This window comes from Leuresthes tenuis, unplaced genomic scaffold, assembly GCF_036924035.1.
Source record: "Leuresthes tenuis unplaced genomic scaffold, fLeuTen1.0.hap1 SCAF_1, whole genome shotgun sequence".
Classification (NCBI taxonomy): Eukaryota; Metazoa; Chordata; class Actinopteri; order Atheriniformes; family Atherinopsidae; genus Leuresthes; species Leuresthes tenuis.
Window position 1 is genome coordinate 18,981,528 of NW_027325355.1, and position 17,743 is coordinate 18,999,270.

Consider the following 17,743-nt stretch of genomic DNA (forward strand, 5'->3'; position numbering starts at 1 on the left):
CATGTACAGCAAGGAGAGGACGCCAGGAAAGCTACGACCTTATTGGCTGCGGCGGGGGCGTCTGTTTGGTCCGTTCGTCCAATCAGAGCAGAGATTTCTCAATAAGGTTTTGAGAAAACGACGAGTTAAAGTTACCCGCGCCACCTGTTTACCTTTTAATGACCAAACATGCAGCGCACGCCCTTGAATGCATGTGACAACTTGAGAAGTTCTCATGAACTCTCTGCTGATGCCAAAATGTCGTTTAAGCAGTCAGGATTTTAAAATTGATTAAGCCCAATTTTTACAAGGCCAACTTCCTCCTGTAAATATTTCCTACACTTCTCTGTCAACACTGAACTTTAGTTGAGTTCAGTGTTTACTTGTTGAAAATAAATAGGTATAATTCTTAAGAATTATTATAAGACGACTGCAATTTAGAACAATTTGGACATTTATGAACCATGTTTTTTGTTACATTTTATAATCTAATCTAATACGATCCTGACATTAATGAAACTACAAACAATGGGCTCTGGGCACAGAGATGGCACAGGCCCCACTTTGTCCTTGCAGGGATAAGAACCATCCCGAAAGAGACAAAAAACAATCGCAGCCTATAAAAGGTGCCATTTGTCGACGTTATGGCTACCACATTTTCTATATTTTGGATCATCCATCTGGTCATTTATGAATTACTGATCTATTTTTTTAAATCTAAAGTTGACCAGTTCTTGTCACATTATACATCTCTGAGCTCAGTTGAAAACATCTGGTCAGTGGCTTCTAATTTTAGTCGTTTTATATTTCACACAAGTAATTCTATAACTCTTCATAGTAGATTTATCTCACTGCCAAAACATGCGAGGCATTGAGGTCTTTTTGGTAGCTTTAATCACATCACTTCATTGAGGGGGGGGGGGGGGGGGGGGGGGGGGGGTAAAGGGTATTCTGTGTCTAGGATAAGATGAGAAGGCCCCGAGCCTCTTAACTGGTAAAGCTGCCCAGTAATTTGTTCTGGATCCAAATGGGAATATCGATTTTCGCTCAGAGTTTTCAACAGCTGAGCTTCCATACAGGAGTTAAATCAGCTCACTCTTAAACCCGCATAGATATCAAGTCTCACATTATGTGCACATTAAAAAATAGTGTGCAGATGTTTTTGGGCACATTGGTTTTAAAAAGTAGCTTAGTCACGATTAATTTCAAACAAAAAGGTCAGAATCTATCTGACAACTAGTTATTGATCTACTTCATATATTTAAGAAGCACTTAGAGAAAACAAAGAATTAATGCTTGGGAAACAATTCTCGGCTTCCTTGAATTGTTACGATTTCTTTCCGAGAAGACTCACACAGCAACCAACTCTCGTTCTATTAAAGGTTTCTGTATAAATAGATGTTGTAATGATGTGAGAGCAAGTTGTGCCGGTGCCGTTACAAATCTGTTTTATTGAGAAAGCGAAACAAACTTGTCTTAAAAAAAGGGAATAAAAGAAAAGAACACTTAACAATTCACAAACAAAAAAGGGAAAAGGAAATAACTGTCATCACTGCTGGGGTTAGGAGGGGAGGGATTTGGTGGGTCAGTCTTGGCTTTTTCAGAATCTTCCAGAGCGCTCTCTGTCCCTCGACCGCCGCCTTTCGCGGTCCCGTTTTCGATCCCTGGAGCGCGAGCGTCGTTCCCTGGAGCGCGAGCGAGAGCGGTGCCTTACGGGAGAGAAGAAGAGATTAGTTTGCAAACTGAAAGGCACTCAAGCTTCCACTTTCCGCCCTTAAGGCCTTCTGTACCTTTTCCTGCGGCGGCCGTACAGCTCCCTTCGAAGTTCCCGTGATATTGGTTTAAGGTGCATGAAGTTGCAGAAGCCACCTCGGGTGCACTCTCTGCAGGAAAATGATACAAGAAGGGTGAAACTGCTGGCCTTGCATGAGATAGAGATATGCCACAAAAAGTTGACACTTGTTACACAAGCTGAGGAACATGCCAGCCAACCAAGCTGAACACCTAATCTCTATCTTGTTCCACACTGAGGGAGTCCAACCACTGGCAGGATAAACAACTCGGGATCCAATGGAAAATCACTGAAAGGCTCGTAAACTGAACGATCGCAAAGTTCCTCCCACTGTGGAGGACAAAGCTTATCTTTGTTTGGAATGAAAATGTAGCAGTTTCAGTGACTCGAAGGACAATCCGAGTACAGCTCAGTGAGGCGTCATCACTGCACTCCACATCTACCTCCTTTGTGCTCAGTGCTTGCAGCCCCCGTGTACTCTTACATCAGTTTATTCTGTGCTTTACAGGTATATCCTTGCAAGGTTTTAGTTAAATCGAGCTTTCAAACCTCTTCAAATGAGGCAGATTCAGGCCAGCTGCGCTCTCTACTCCATTGGTAATCCAGCCTCAACTTAAGAGTGAACAGTGAAGCTTTGTCACGGCCCGATTAGCTGCCGGCAGACTTTATTCCCGACTCGGCACCCTGCTGTGTATGGAGGGCTGCAGCTTCCATAAGCCAAATTCAATACGCATGTGTATTTATCTCTAAAACAGACAAAAAATTATTGGTCCAATAATCAACTAAATAAACTAAGATTTCTGCTTCGACTTCCAATGTTATAAATTCAACTGTGTCAATACAAATTTGCCATTTTAACTTTTCCAATTTTCAGTTTGATTTAATCATTTCATTTATTTGCATGTTGTCATTTACCTTTTTTTCCCCCCAAAATAAATCACTGGCTTCATAGTTCAAGAATCTTTGTTTGCATTTCTCCCCCCATTTATTTTCCAAAGCCCATTTTTTCCTCGTCCCCGTCTCCATTTTCTTTCTCCTTTTAGCCTTTAACGCAGTTCAGTCGGACCACTGATGAGTGTCCCAAATATTCAGAGCCAATGTATTTAGTTTTGACCTCTGGTCCATCCCACAGTGCAACATTGTCCATTTGTTTTGACTACAAATGTTTGTTAAGACTTTCGTCAAATAACACAACAGATGCTGTTTGTTGCAACCCATCCTTCAGCATCAGGTCTGTTATGTTTATGCATTTTTATCCAAAGCGACTCACAGGTAGGGTAAGGGGGTCTTGCCTAAGGACCCTACATGAAAGGTGGCAATCTTACCACTACACTACCCAGTGTGCACACATAGCTGAACTTCCTCTCTCCACATGCAAATTTCCTCGCAACCCGACTGTCTGGCTTTGAGAACTTGTGTTGTTCCAGGTGTGTTTGCCTTGTTGCAGCTGCTGCAGCAGCGACAATTGGCGGTGCCGCCACCACAGCAGCGGTTGTCTGTGCTGATTAAAACTTGCTGGCTGGCTGAGCTTCTGCAGCGATCTGAGGCTGTCGTGAGTTTTTTTCCTTTCATGTGGCTCAGCCAGGCCGCCGCTCACATCGAAGGACATTCGGCATTTTGCCCGAGTCTTTCTGTAGCCACAGTTGAAACTTCTCCTTCCCCGTCATCTTGGCAGTTCTATCATTTCAGTCATTTTGTCGCAGAAGTTCAGAAGCTGAGCGTGAAATGCACCGATATGCCGCACTTCCGGGTGAATTTCAATTTTAATCAAACGTTACACTATTTTTTTTTATTTTTAATAGACCTATTTTACACATTCTTAATATTATCCACGCAATATTTCAATGACTTTTTCCAAAACTTTATAGAGGATTTTATTTTTCAATAACTTTTCCAGGTTTTTCCATGACCGTACAAACCCCGAAGACAGGAAGTTGGGAGAGGCTCACGAAGCAAGTGTCTGGTTTAAATTAGAGTCGGAACAACAGCCTAAAGGCAGTCAAAGAACAAAAAGAACAACTTATGTAATCCCAGAGAAACATAAGTGTCACAGACTGTTGAATTGACAAGCTTGTAACACTTTGGATTACAGCGGTTTCAATCCTCCAACGTTCAACTTGTACAAGACAAGACACGATATGAAACCGCTCAACTAAAACCAGAAGTTTTCCCAAAGCACAGGACATAAAATTCTTCACACACCCTTACTGAGCAGGCATTGCAGGTAATAAAGTGGGGACAGTTGCTGTGGAAACTAAGTGTTAATGAGTGGTGTTATGACCTAGTTGTAACAGTGAAGTGCACGCTGACAAGGGTGATCACGTGTCTCGTTATCGCACATAAATCATGTCTATAGCCTCAGAAGAGGAAATAAAGGCAAGATAAAAGATGCAACGTTGTCCCTGGAGAGGTGTCCAGACGATAATGGCACAGTCCCAGCTGGCTAAAGTAAAGACCTTTGGTCTAAAGCCAGAAACATCAACAAGGTGCCAAATACTCATTATACTCGCTTTTACTCGACTCACAGCATTCACGGCCAAAACTTTAAGCGTTACTTTGAGATAAATATACAAAAATGATCAGCACAAGGTAAAAAGCAACTCAAAAATGTCTTTACTTTCGTCAGTGCTGCAGCAAAAAGAAATAAATCAACGCAATCTGAAAATCCCTCTGCCTCTGCAGCGATGGATCAGAGACAGACGTAAAATGCCATTTAACTTTATTGCTTTGTTTTTAATAAGAAATTGCACAAGTCTGGGTAAAGAAATCCCAGATGATGCAAGTTACATGCTGCATTTACACTGTTGGTGTTTGCGTTTCATGTTCCATCACAAGCTGGATGCGCTCCTGCGACACCTGAACCTCCCGGAGCTACCCTCTGATTTCTGATGTTTCTCTAAATGTTCTTCTTCTTATTCTGTCTATAACCAGCCTTTGTGTCCAAGATAAAAGGCTGCTGCTGCTGCTGATAAATAGCTTGAAAAGCTTTCTTGCTTGGTATAATTCAGATAAAAACATTTGCTCCAACTTGAACTTTGAACGCGTGAGATTTTGCTGAGTCGGCTCTAAGATTATCAGAAAAAAATGCTGCACTGGTGGCGATGTAAATATTTAATGTTGTTGTTATTCGTGTCAACTTGGGAAGATACCACCCCACCCACAGCCTTGTTTTAAACCTGTTTAACACTTCTCAGCTTCACTAACAGGGACACGGCCTTGGTTTTGCGGCCGATACGCACCCCATTTCATACTGGCGGCAGCAGGCTTCCCTGAAGTCGGTGACGGGGGAGAGTTCTGCGTGGATGGGTTGGCCGTTGAACCAGCGGTTGTTTAGGTCCATAACTGCTTTCTCTGCATCCTCCTCACGACGAAACTACAGTGAAGGACAAATTCGGTTTGCTGTCAAATTACCCGAACCCCATTATCTCAGCTCATTCTCCCCTGAAACACAGAGATCTGTAACCTACCTTAACATAGACATTGCCGACAAGATGGTCGCCTAAGTTATCACAAACATTCATCTCTTCCACTTCCCCGTACTTCTCCTCCATCTCTGTGAACACCTCCTGATCAGGGAATAAAGAGGAAAATAACAACGAACCTGTCAAACAGGTTCTTACTTTGCAAACAGTTACCTCAGTGCAACAGATCCAGGGTGAAATCTAACAGAAGTGACGAAACTCGAAAGTTTTTACATTTCAAGTGAGTTTGACTCCATTTTAATCAGCAACACATGAATACCAAGCTACTGACATTTTTTTGGAGCTTTATCTAAAATGGTAATCTGCATTTAAACCAGATTTGGAGCTTTAAGTTTTCCCTTAGCTCAGACTGTTTCAGCTGCCGTTTAAATTTAGGCTCCAAAAAAATCAACAAAAGACTTCTGCATTAAGAAAAGCTGGAGAGATTTGGGGAAATGCCACCCTGCTCCTGTTGCCGTTTTTGGCAGCTCACACGGTCGAGACGTCACGCGGTGCAACATCTGCGACAAACAGGTCACTCACCTCAAAGAACTCGTCGTAGTGCTCCTGCATTTCCACATCGCTGACGGCGCCTGGAAAATGCCAACACGAGACGATCAGTGGCGATCACAGCCGTTACAGTTAATGTCTGTAAACATTGTAGACATTTTGTATACTATCCGATGCCTTTCTCATTGAAATTCAGCCCGTTTTACAGATGACAAAACTAGAGCTGATCCTTGCACGTGTTCTCCTGGTTCGTGGTGTTTTACTCTTTTTTTCTTTTTCAATAAAATTTGCCAATGTTTGACCTGCTTTGCAAAACTGTTTGTAGAACTGTGCACACAGAGTACTTGCAGGTCATGACGTAGAGACTCTGATGACATTTGTGGGTAAATGCTAATTCATGACAAACCCTGACTATCAGATGGCGGAGAATTATGTAAGTTGTGGTCAGCGGATTCACAATGAATACACAAACTGTATGCTCAATGTGAAAGTTAAATAATGAGAGCTTTCAAGTCGGTCACATCAGCACAGTGGAAGGATGTGAAACAGAAGGTGTTGTTTGAGAAAGTTCGGCTGCGAAAGCAAGCAACACAGCTGGAGGCCTGTTATTCTAATTCCAGGAAATCGTGTGCTGAGTAAGACGTCTCTAAGGGACACGCTTCTGCACTGAAGCAGGTTTATTAGGGGGGAGGGGGGGCGTGTGATAACATCATTTAAGTGCGGTTTGTGCTGGAGGGTCCTGCAGATGAAGGGAGAACTTACGGTGTAAACCATCAGCAGACTGGGCAGTTTTGAGGGTTATGTAGGTAAATGTTCAAGAGAGACAAAGTCTGAAATACAAAACAAACTTCTGTGATAAAAATCCAATCGAATACAGAGCTGGGGAGGAAAAAAAAAAAAACGTGATTAGAAATTTGCTGTGGGTAAACTGTGCTGAGATCCAGCTAATCAGGCGACAGATGAAGCCACATTTACAAGAATATAGATTATTTATTGGAGTAGAAACTTAATGCACCCCTTTACGTTTTTAAAGATAACTTTAAGAGATTTGATTGTTTTGTTTTTTTTTTATTTAAATGTACGGGTTTTTTTGTTTAAAAAAAAAAAGAAGAAAAAAGTTACGGCTGTGATTCTAAATGAAAAAGAAAATCAAACACAGACTTAAATGACACTTTTGTTTCCCCTTTATTGCATTTTAAAGTCATGCATTATGTAGCTACATAATTCAAACTGTTATTCTGCAAAGTCACTGCTCCAATGCAACCTCGCAAAACTACCGTACTTATTCGTACTAATGAGAGATTTGTACTGGTCAAAGACGTGCTCCTTCCTAAAGGATCAAACACTTGTCTTCAATCAATACGTAATCAGGTGCAAAAACTTCCAACGGCTACAAGGTGACAATCTTGAAAAGTAATAGAAACGTACACCCTGGATGGTTAAACTCTGCCCCCCTTGTGGTGATCACTTTTTAAACACCAAAATTACAAAACCCACCTCGCAGCAATACCTCAAAAGTGTTTCCATACACAACTGCTTTTAAACATAAAAGAAGGTTGCTGAAAATTGTCCCACTTACAACGCGAAGCGTCGGCTGTCTGGGCGCTGTTCTGGGGGTTGCGGTAGATGTTCTGAATCAAAATGGTCTACGGAGCGCACAAAAACAGGACGTCTGGTCAGGTGAGAGTTGTAAAGTTTCACACTATTTCTTGTTAAGTTAGTTTAAGACACTTTTCTTCTCACGGATTACTTAAAAAAGAAAGAAAATCATCTCAAATGTTTATATGTACGCAGAAGAACTCACTTCTGAAGAAGCACATTAACCTTTATGGCTCTCAGGTCAAAGGTCAAACAAATAAGTCCACAATCATGTGTTAAAGGGAAGCTATCAATTTACAGCGAGGTTGTAGTTCAACGTCTCGTCCAACAAAGTCCTCTCTGAGGAGAGAAACTCACCTGGCTGAAAGTTGGTTTGTTGTGCAATCTTGAACATCGGTCTCCATGTCTGCAAGCTCCAATTTTAAAATAGAAGGAACAGTTAACCCTGGAAACAGAACGACATTGTTACCACATGCACACGTTACAAACTTTTTCAGTGGTTTTGCCAGGACGCAACACTGGTGGCACAGAGTTTGCTTTTGTTCACGTAAAACAGAGCCGAGACGTGTTCTGGAGCAGTGGCATCTGTGAGCGCAAATGTCCGTAGCTTTAGTTAAGGACGTTGTGGAGATTTTTCCTTCCATCTCGCAGTGATATCTCTGAGAGATCAGAGAAATGCAACAATATTTGATTGAAGCAGCAAATCATGGAGTGCATTTACTGCCCGTGTGCAAATGTGCCTGCTGGTGAGAGATGCAGCTTCAGTCTGAATCATAAAGCTGCAATAACTTGATCACAATAAAATCCTCTATGCAAGTTATCTGCTTTGATGCTTTTCCACACAATTAAGTTCTGCTCTGTGGTTACAGTTTTAATTAATTAATATTGCCACAGAACATGTTTTCATTATGCGTTACGCAAAAAAGTCTAAAGTTTGGGACCATTTCAAACAAAAGAAAAGCACCCAGTTTACACATCCAGTTCCCTCAGAGATACAAATATAAGGTGAAGTTTCATATAAGCATCTCAAAGTAAATCTGTAGGCTTGTTAGTTGAAATGGACACTAGTTAAGAACATGCATCAGCTGAGGCTTGAAGCTGCACAGAGATTAAATTCTGTCGCTTATCAAAAGAAAAGGAAAAATGCCACGTGCATTTATTGTGTCGGACAAATAGAGCTTAACTTCTGTAGAGAGTGTGGTATTTTCCTTCACTCCCTCTGCCCATAAGAGCTACTTGAGCATGTACGCACACACGTATTCACAGATCCTTTCTCTCACTCACAGGTACAAAGAAAATCACACAAATAGCTTTGTTTTAATAATAATTAATAACTTATTGATTTTTAGTAGGTTTTGCTCCGTGTCCTTTTTAACCATTTTAATACATCACTTAAATTAACTAATTGCTTTTGTTTTGGCTCTATAGTTAAATCCATTGAATTTTTTGAACATGAAAGTGGTTCATTTAGGAAAGCTTTCTGTTTTCTCTTTTGAATAGTTATTTTTGCTCTTTCATATGACACTAGGGGCATCTAATTAATTACGCGATTAATCAATGGATTGAATAGAATACTCGATCACCTAAATAGTTGTTTGCTGCAGCTGTATGATCTCTCATGATGTCACAACGGCTGGCGCTCTGGGAGCTTTGGCTTCAGTTTAGCCGGTCTTGCACAACTCAATTTTGGTTATCTGGCGTGAGAGTGGTCTTTGAAAAACAGGAAGAGCTCCAGGGAAGAGTATGCCAGCAGGTCTGTGTGTACAACCTGGCAAAACCCAAAAGCATTCAACTATTGCTAATGTAACAAAAAACATCTAAAAATTAAACAGAGATGTTTAAACTGTGTAGTCACAGGCGTTTATGTACATTGTCCTTCCTGTATGATTTCTTCTACTTCTATTCCTGTGGTGTCAGGAAGAAAACTACAGTGGTTCCATCTCGACCAAAACAAATATATAAATGGTTATGACAATGTATTAAAGTAGCAATTTGCTCACAGAATGACAAACGCAGAGTCCATAACCACTGTTATAACAGCTGTTAGTAAAGTTAATTAACTGATGGTCTTTCCATTGGAGCCTGACAGACATCAGTTGGTCAAGATTCTTGTTTAAAATACTCAGCAAATAGTGTTGTCCACAGTAAGATTATACCTAGTTTCATATGGCCACATATTCTTTCTCCCTTTTTATTCTAACCAATAAAACATATATACACACATCAGGGTGAAGCTGGGAGTTTAAGGCAATTTTATTTTTTTCTTCAGTTTTGGCTCTCTACGATTTTGAAATGAAGATGGTTCATATTGTGCTGTGCTCTGTCCTGTAGTTATTTTGTCAGTTCCAGTGAGCTTTCAGCTCCCCTTTATCACATTCCCAATCTCAATTGCTGGGTCTGCACCCGTTACACACCAGTGCGCATCAGCAGCAACTGCACGTCAATTTGAAAACCCCATCAGCCTATGCTTATGCCAGATGCCCTATTCAAATTCTGGGGCTACGGTGGCATTAATGTCCACCTGAATCATATGGTTAAAAAACAAAGAAACTTTTGAATCCAAGAAACAAACAACTTTATAATATCATTAAAATCTGTTAGATGCGTTTTATTCCAGGTTGTACGCAGCATAAGATTACAGCAACTCTCTTTTCTCTGTGGTATACAAATCTCAACGTTGGATGATGCAATAAACCTCGCATGTTCGGACAAATCGTGGCTATTTTATGGTGATGATTCCTTCTGCCTGGAAAAGTGTTTCACTCCTTTTAAGAAATACAATCGTCCCTTGCTTCTAGTCATCACTTATCTACAGGAGAAGGAGCGGACCCTCTATTTAGTTCAGTACAAAGCAAAGGGGACCGACAGAGAGACTTTAGTCAGCAAGTTCAAGACCGGGGACACAAACATCATGTGTAATGTTTGTTGATCAAAGGTTTACCGTGTCAAGTTTCAACGATATAACTTTTGGGAATACTGAATCTGTCCCCTACCACCTCTTTTTTATTTATGGTTTTATTTTATCATGGAACAATTTTATTGATCAATCTAAATTCACATGTAAAAACTTGACTATACTACTACTACTGACTAATTATACTACTACCAATAATAATAATAATAATAATAATAATAATAATAGCGATTCCCAATTAAAATCAAATTTGCACTGGCCGCTAAATTCCTGTATTGATCATGACTGACATTTATAGACTTTGTTGAAATTAATGATAAAAGTCATAACAGTTGACAAAACTATGACAATATTCACACAATAGGTCCTCTGAGTAATAAACTAAAGAGTCCGATGTATTTTTCAAACTATGATATACGTAATGTTGCATGATCTTCACAAAAACAACTTTATTTTGTTGGACTTAACTCTGATTATTGGGGCTAACCACTGTATGTAATGTCACTTATCAGCGCTAAACTGGATACTACCCAGTATAGTAATCACACTATTCTGATAGAAAATAAAACAAAAAGCAATGTGTATCTCGTTAAACTACGATCAGTTCCCAAGCCATGAAGTCTAGAACGCCTTTTGCTGCTCTCCACCGGTGAAAAGGAACAAAACAGTCCGCCAGCGACTCTGCCAACATTACCTGACCAGGCAACACGTTGTCTTGCTGTTTAATAATTAGCAATGTATGCTCCAAACTGTTTGCAGCTAGACGAAAAAAATAGGACAGCTTTAGAATAATATAATTTGAAATATTTAGGCACAAACAACTGCAGACAGCGGCCTGGCGTTAGCTAGAAAGGCGTCGCGTTTCATTCAATGCGTTAGCAGACCGCTAGCTTCCCCATGCTAAGTAAGCTTGAGTTGGACATTTAGCAAGGCCACTGCAAAAAAACTCAGTCCCATTTGGCAACAAAAAGAATTACTGCAAACGTACTCAGTATATAAGGCATGGTTTTGGGTAGCATTTTATATGAATACTTAATAAAACTTACTTGTCTTTCTCTGTGCCGAAAATGGATGCCAGATACTCCGCCATTTTCGTCCCGTCTCTACGTTTTCAGGAACGTCAGTACGTAAATGTTGCGCATGCGCACTAGAGGTCAGAAATTGACGACTTGCAGTGAGCCTAATATATCGAAAGTCGGCGCTGTTTTTCCAGGAAATATTTCAGAAAAATGCACACGTTGCTCGAATACTTATCATAATGTTTATGATTATATTTTGTTTATTGGTGCAATAATTAAACTCAAGTGTAGATTTGCAAATTATTTTGGTCTTGGACGTTACCACCTCAAGTTTACATAGGGACTTGTAATGTTTGATGTTTTTAAGGGAAACTACTAGAGCAGAGGGATAAAAACAGCACTACAGACATTAAATTGACAGATTTAGTTGAAAAGTTAATGTAACTTTTATTAGGAAACGTCTCAACTTTATTCTAAATTTAGGTCAAGCTCACCAAACCACATTATAGCAGCTTTTCTAACAGTAAAACCTGAAGCTGATTTGTTGCCACAAGGCAGTCTGTAAGCTGATGGTGGTGCCCTATAGCAACCACACATCAACAGATTGGCCATTTAAGTCTTTAAAGAGGCCGCAGCATCCTTATCTCCTCTTTAGAGTGTTGTATTTCCTCCAATGACACCACAGTGCTCTGCACAAAGTCGCATAAGTCTGCAGGAGATGCAGAGGGTAAAGATGAAAGCAAGGGAGAGGGGAGAGGAAGTCAGCTATAAGAAGGTGAACCGCAGATGCTGCCAAGAAGTGATGAAGGAGGTGTCAAGGTGCACAGACTGAAACAAGCCTCGGAAATTAAAACAGTGTGCGAGAGATGAAGATTTCAGAGCAGATGTCTGCTTTGGAGGGATCATATGGGAACCCCCTGATTTGAGACATTTCACTGACTTGGACTTGCAAAAATTTGCAGAAGTGAGACCACCCACTGACTGACGCTCCCCTCCAGAACAGTCATCACCTTGCTGTAAAGAGGGAAGAGGCAGATGTGCTGTATTGTAGGAAGACTGTGAGCCAACAGCAGAAAGAGGAAGAAGCATGTTTTAAGCAGCTTTGATTTCAGCGTTTCTCTGTTTTTGTTTTGACTGAACAATGTGTTTGGAGGGACACTTCTCACTTGAGCTGACTGCGACCAGACGGTGACAGGTGGTTTTTGGAGTTTTTGGATCATGAGGCCTCATTACTGCTGGATTTCCCTGCATGTGTCCATATTGGCAGTGTTCTTTCTCACCTTAAACGCCAACAGTAAGTAAATATTTTTGAATATTGGGCTGTCTCTGTATTTGTGCAACATTACGGTCTTTTCCTTTGTAGGCATTCTGCCCGAAAAGTCAGCGTTTTTTGGGACCATGACCCAAATGAAGGTTAGGCATCCGATTTCTATATAGGTCATGAACTCTGAAGTAATGAGTACACACAGCATTTTGACTTCTTTGAAATCTTTAAAAGTGACAAAGCAGGCGTTTAGTTATTTAACTGAACGTGAGTCTCTTGTAAACCTGAACCCATACTTGAACCGTTGAAAGGTTTTTGTCAAAATCTAAACAGATATCGCTTATTGAGGCGCGATGATTGCGAACGTGACTCTGCTCACACTATAAAGGCACAACCTCATGTATGTACACTTCTCAACATCAATGCTTCTTCAAAAGGAAAATGTGAAAAGGCCTTTCAGATACTAAAAACACTACTTTTGGTTTATTTCTTCCACAACAAGAGAGTGTTTCTTCTGCATGTGGGCTGCTTCATGGAAACAAGTTTTAAGCAAGCCTGAAGTAGACAGAAATATGTCTGAAATCAACGCAGAAAAACCTTTTATTTTTCTTACTTACTCATCACTTTCATCAGTCACCCACCTCCGTTCTTGTGCAGGGTTTGAATTAGAAAAGCCACAGTTTCTGTAATCTATTTGTGTAAATTTGTATTTTTTATTAATCATTTTAGAGACAGAAAGGAAGAATGACTGATTACGAATGAATACGCAAATACTGGTCATGGTATCATAAAAATAAATACAAAATACTGAGAACAACTCATCTTGAGTACTCAGTTGAGTACAGTTGAGTACTCACTAAAATGTGTGTTATTCTATATTGTTATTATTATCAAAATAATTAATGAAGAACAAAAAAAAAAATGCAAAGGTGTTAAAAAACGGAATACAATTGCAAATGACCTCCGTATGGGAAGTTCGATAGTTTTAAAAGTGAATATTTTCCCATTATTGCTTGATTTCAGTTGCTCAACAGTTCAGGGCATTCTTTGCTATATTTTTGGGTCGCAATGCTCCCATTGTTTTTAGTGAGTGGCGGGTCCAGAGAGCAGGCAGGTCAGTTTAGCACCTGGACGCTTACATTTAGCCGTGCTGTTTTTCTACATATAAAGTGTGCCTGGTAGAAATAAAAAAAAAAAAGGCCTTTCATGGAAGGTCTTTCAAATGAGGTGTCGTCCACATCATTTACGGCTGTGGAAGGACACACAAACACAATTTCACTATTTACATAACTCTAAGTAGACTAATGATTTGGAAAAAAGGTAGTAAACTCACAGTTGGCACAAGCTTTAAAGCTTTATGAAAATAAGCAGCATAGAAGCATTCTTTCGTTAAATGAAGTAGAAAGTAAATAGACTTCTATCCTCAACATGAGTTATTTTCTCCCCCCATTAGACTGTCTACTTTCTACTTTTAGGTGGGGTTTCCTTGTAGTTCCTCCAGCTGCAGGTTCTTATTTAAATTACCAAGGTTACCAAGTGATTTTTTTCTTTGTGTTTAAGTAATTTTTATGCTTTTGTTTATACTTCCGTCAGTCATTTTTACTCATGTTTTGATGCTGTATTGTTTTGAATATGAATGTCCTTTTCCACTCTGAAGTTGCTTTAACAAACTCACTTGCAGATATCAGGATTCTGCTGTGAACCCACGTTTGGTGCTCAAAATCTCATCAACCATTGGTTTCGAAAATATTTCTATTTAAACAACAAACCTTAGCTACAAGGCTTGTGTAATATAATGTTCTACCTGTCATCAACAACAATACATTGAAACTGTTGAGTAGCATCAAACAAGAATTAATTTCTCATTCTGAATTTTTGTCTTAAATTTTCTTCTGCAGGTGAAGACTCTGAATGTTCTCCTGATATCAAAGTTCGCCGCCACACAAAATATGAAGCTTTCCTTGGAAAAGAACTCAGAATTAAGTGTCCAGTTACTTTCTGCAACAATTCACCACAAAAAGTTTACTGGGTTAAAAGTGAAGGAGCCGGCTTTCTTAATGTCAGCAATGATGCCCACATTAGAGTCGAGTGGGAAACAATAAATCAGTATGAAGGGATTTTCTATTTGATCTTCCAAAGCATTCTTGAAAGTGATGCAGGTCTGTATCGGTGCGAGATTGTTGGCACGGTGGGTCATAATATCAACGTCTATATCAGTGGTGAGTGGGACTTTTTAAGTAATTTAATACTGAATGTAAACACTAAGAGCACACAACACAGCCAATACTTCTAAATGTTACTGAACAATGAACTGGCAACAACAGCAGTGTTTAATTACTGTTCCTGTCACTTCTGTCTCTGTTTCGTTATGATTTAAGACTCTCACTCTGTATTATTTCACAGGTGATGGAGAGAGTTCCAATAGTTCTATGAAGAATGAAACAGGTAACATTTAAATCCTGAAACTGTTATTTTTTCCCTTTCAGACACTGTTGCCTTTATTAATTTCCCATTGTGTTAATCTTTTAGCAAAAGACCAAGAATCTGCATCTACCTTCACAGAAGATGTATGGATCTATGCTTACTCTGCTGCTGGGATTTCCTCATTTGTTATCATAGTAATAATTATATCCATCATATCCATGAAAGGGTGTAAAGGTGAGATGCTAAAGTTATGCTACAGAACATACTTGGCATAGCTGATATGTTAACAGCAATCATTAATTTTACTGGATTCTCTGTCTTGTAGGGAAATCAAAGAAGGAAGCACAGACAGAAAATCAGGTAAGAAAGAAATTATTTTGAGCTCAAATCCTCTTTCTTCCATTGTTATCCCCTCAATATTCCTTATGAAAAAAAACCTCTTACAGTACATGTCGATCCCCATGGCTGAGCAACGTGCCACGCTCCAGCCCTCGCCAATAGGAAGCCCCTGTGTGCCGCCGTCTCAAAGGTCTACTAAGAGAAAGCTACCGTCAAGGCAACCCAATGAGTTGACATCATCAAGAGTTAATGTTCAGCTTTATGGTCAGACTGAAGAGGACAGAAACAGACAAAGACACACAGTGTCAGTGGAGGAGAGCCAGTCTGTTGTGTATGCTGCTCTCAACCATAACATGCCACAGAGGGCTGCTGCTCGGCAATGGAGGCAGGAGGAGGAGACATCAGAGTATGCAGCAATTCGAGTGGCATAAAGACCGAAAAACCTGATGGACTAGACAACCTCTGATGAACATTTGAATCTGGAGTACCTCATCCAGAGGAACTGTGTGTGCAGAAAAAAATAATCTCTTTTACATTTTTGCAAACATTTCTCTCTTATCACAACATATTCCCCGAAGACATAAAGTTCCAGTAGAAATGGGTGCACTCAAAACATAATTCAAACTCAGAAACAAACACTCATTTGAACCAAATTTAAAATACAACCTGTGTCAACAAATCTGCAGACAGTAGGCTATAAACGAGTAAGCACTTATTTCACATGGTTTGTGAATGAAACCAAACAGAAAATTGGACTGTTCTTGTCTTATGTTTATTAGCTAATTAAGTTGCCACACCAGTGCTGCCTCATATACTGCCTGTCCATCAGTTGTAGCAACCTTTGCTGAACTTTTCAGCTATGTTACATGTAGTATAATACGATGGTCAAAAAAACTGCTGCCAGAGATAAAAGTAATCCTGACGATACAGTAATCAGGCAGTCTTTAGCTACGTACCAACACAGTCCATGGAAGAAGTTTAATCAAGCACAAGTAGCCTACTGTAAATTAAAACTTGGTGATGCAGGATTGATTGACTGAAAAGTTCAAATCCATTTTGTTCCTTTTTTTTAAACATATCAGTGTGGATTTTCATCAGTGGTTGTTCCAGCTAAAGGTTTTGGGAACGAGTTGTTGTTCTTTTCTGTTAGCATGTAGCAAGCCTAAACTACAACACCGAAGTAGCTTCCAATATTTATGTTCGCATCCTAAAACTGTGGTAAGTTTTCTTTTTTTAAACAGGTTTTACTTTAAATGTTGGTGCTTTGAATTGAACTGGATCCAGTTTGAAAGATTATACAAATCATAAGATCATCAGCTGCCAACAGCTCATATCAGTCATTGGCTCAGCTGCAATATAGAGTATTTTACCAGGTTAAAAGATAAATTTAGTGATATTCTATTTTTTTGTAGCCCCCAGCAAAAATCCAACAATGATTGGAACCCTTTAAACAAGCGTTGTCGGTGTGCCTCATAGATGTTGCTTTTCCACCCACAGTGCCCTAGTTTTGCTCCAAAATTGTTAAAAACACACGCATGAGTCACACAGTTGGACAGATGATACACTCCATCACTGGTAGTCACATGGCCATTGCATTTTATTTTGTGTTAACCCAACTTATACCGTTTTGAACCCATACATTCTTAAAAGAGCTCCAAAGGTGTATTAATATGCACTGAAAGTGGAGCCCACGAATTTCCTTCTTCTTTTTTTTTCCTGTTTGAGTAATATCTCCTGACTTTACAAGTCCCAGCCGTTGCAGGAAGTCAGTGTCCCGTTTTAGTTCAATCAAAAACAGCATTTTTGCGAAGGGTTAAAAGAAGATTCCCATTTTCAGCTGAAATGAATGGGCTAAGAACCACAGATGCACCAAGATTGAACCGAATGTATTTGTTGCCTCATCGCTAAAATAGAGTTGGGGAGATGGTTCATACTGAACAGAGGAGAAGACCATCTCTTACCAGCTAATGTTTCTGTGAGGGATTTTTGTTGCTTTGAATGTTGTGGGACTCATCTTTGGATTAAAACTGTGATATTGTGCTATTAACAAACATAACTTGAACTTACTCTTGACAAACATCACGTCTAACTACACTTGTAACTAAATATCAGCTGTTTACTGATTTTCTGACTATATTAATGATTGATGATGATCTCTTGATTGATTGTAATTCTTTGGAAAACCTAGAATGTAATATAAATCACTGCGTGCAATCAAATAACTGTATCCATAAATGTTATTTTATGAAGCTCTCTGTTTCTTTTGCTGTTTTTCCTGTAAAACAATCTACTACCATGGAGGGAGAGTGTTTTGTCGCTGGCTGTGTAACGACGAGCATGTCGAGTGTTTTAGCCCTCACAGGTAACTATAACAAAACTGCACATCCACCAAAGACCCCCGTAATCAAAAACAGGAAGTAAAAGTAAACCACACATGAAGTA

At 39.7% G+C, this 17,743-nt stretch overlaps 2 protein-coding genes across 2 annotated transcripts; one reads left to right on the forward strand and one right to left on the reverse strand.

Annotated features, from left to right (window-relative positions):
* Positions 1-1,410: 1,410 nt before the first annotated feature.
* On the reverse strand, positions 1,411-11,363 carry LOC140312690 (splicing factor U2AF 35 kDa subunit-like). The gene is made up of 8 exons (XM_072390505.1): positions 11,302-11,363; positions 7,699-7,786; positions 7,322-7,388; positions 5,776-5,825; positions 5,239-5,337; positions 5,011-5,144; positions 1,770-1,862; positions 1,411-1,688 (listed from the first exon to the last, which is right to left on the reverse strand). Exons 1-8 carry the CDS (start codon positions 11,343-11,345, stop codon positions 1,580-1,582), a joined length of 684 nt encoding a protein of 227 aa, XP_072246606.1. The 5' UTR covers positions 11,346-11,363; the 3' UTR covers positions 1,411-1,579.
* Positions 11,364-11,962: 599 nt separating this feature from the next.
* On the forward strand, positions 11,963-17,523 carry LOC140290910 (uncharacterized). The gene is made up of 6 exons (XM_072379379.1): positions 11,963-12,568; positions 14,437-14,829; positions 14,942-14,983; positions 15,014-15,196; positions 15,288-15,322; positions 15,409-17,523. Exons 1-6 carry the CDS (start codon positions 12,493-12,495, stop codon positions 15,730-15,732), a joined length of 1,053 nt encoding a protein of 350 aa, XP_072235480.1. The 5' UTR covers positions 11,963-12,492; the 3' UTR covers positions 15,733-17,523.
* The last annotated feature ends 220 nt before the right edge of the window (positions 17,524-17,743 follow it).

Excerpts from the sequence above, each read along its gene's own strand:
- LOC140312690 (XM_072390505.1), bottom strand. The coding sequence starts at position 11,345 with ATGGCGGAGTATCTGGCATCCATTTTCGGCACAGAGAAAGACAA. Across the intron at positions 7,787-11,301 it reads TTCGGCACAGAGAAAGACAA|GGTTAACTGTTCCTTCTATT; the intron begins GTAAGTTTTATT and ends TTCTGTTTCCAG. Across the intron at positions 1,689-1,769 it reads TACGGCCGCCGCAGGAAAAG|GCACCGCTCTCGCTCGCGCT; the intron begins GTACAGAAGGCC and ends CTCTCCCGTAAG.
- LOC140290910 (XM_072379379.1), top strand. The coding sequence starts at position 12,493 with ATGAGGCCTCATTACTGCTGGATTTCCCTGCATGTGTCCATATTGGCA. Across the intron at positions 12,569-14,436 it reads TCTCACCTTAAACGCCAACA|GTGAAGACTCTGAATGTTCT; the intron begins GTAAGTAAATAT and ends TTTCTTCTGCAG. Across the intron at positions 15,323-15,408 it reads AAGCACAGACAGAAAATCAG|TACATGTCGATCCCCATGGC; the intron begins GTAAGAAAGAAA and ends AACCTCTTACAG.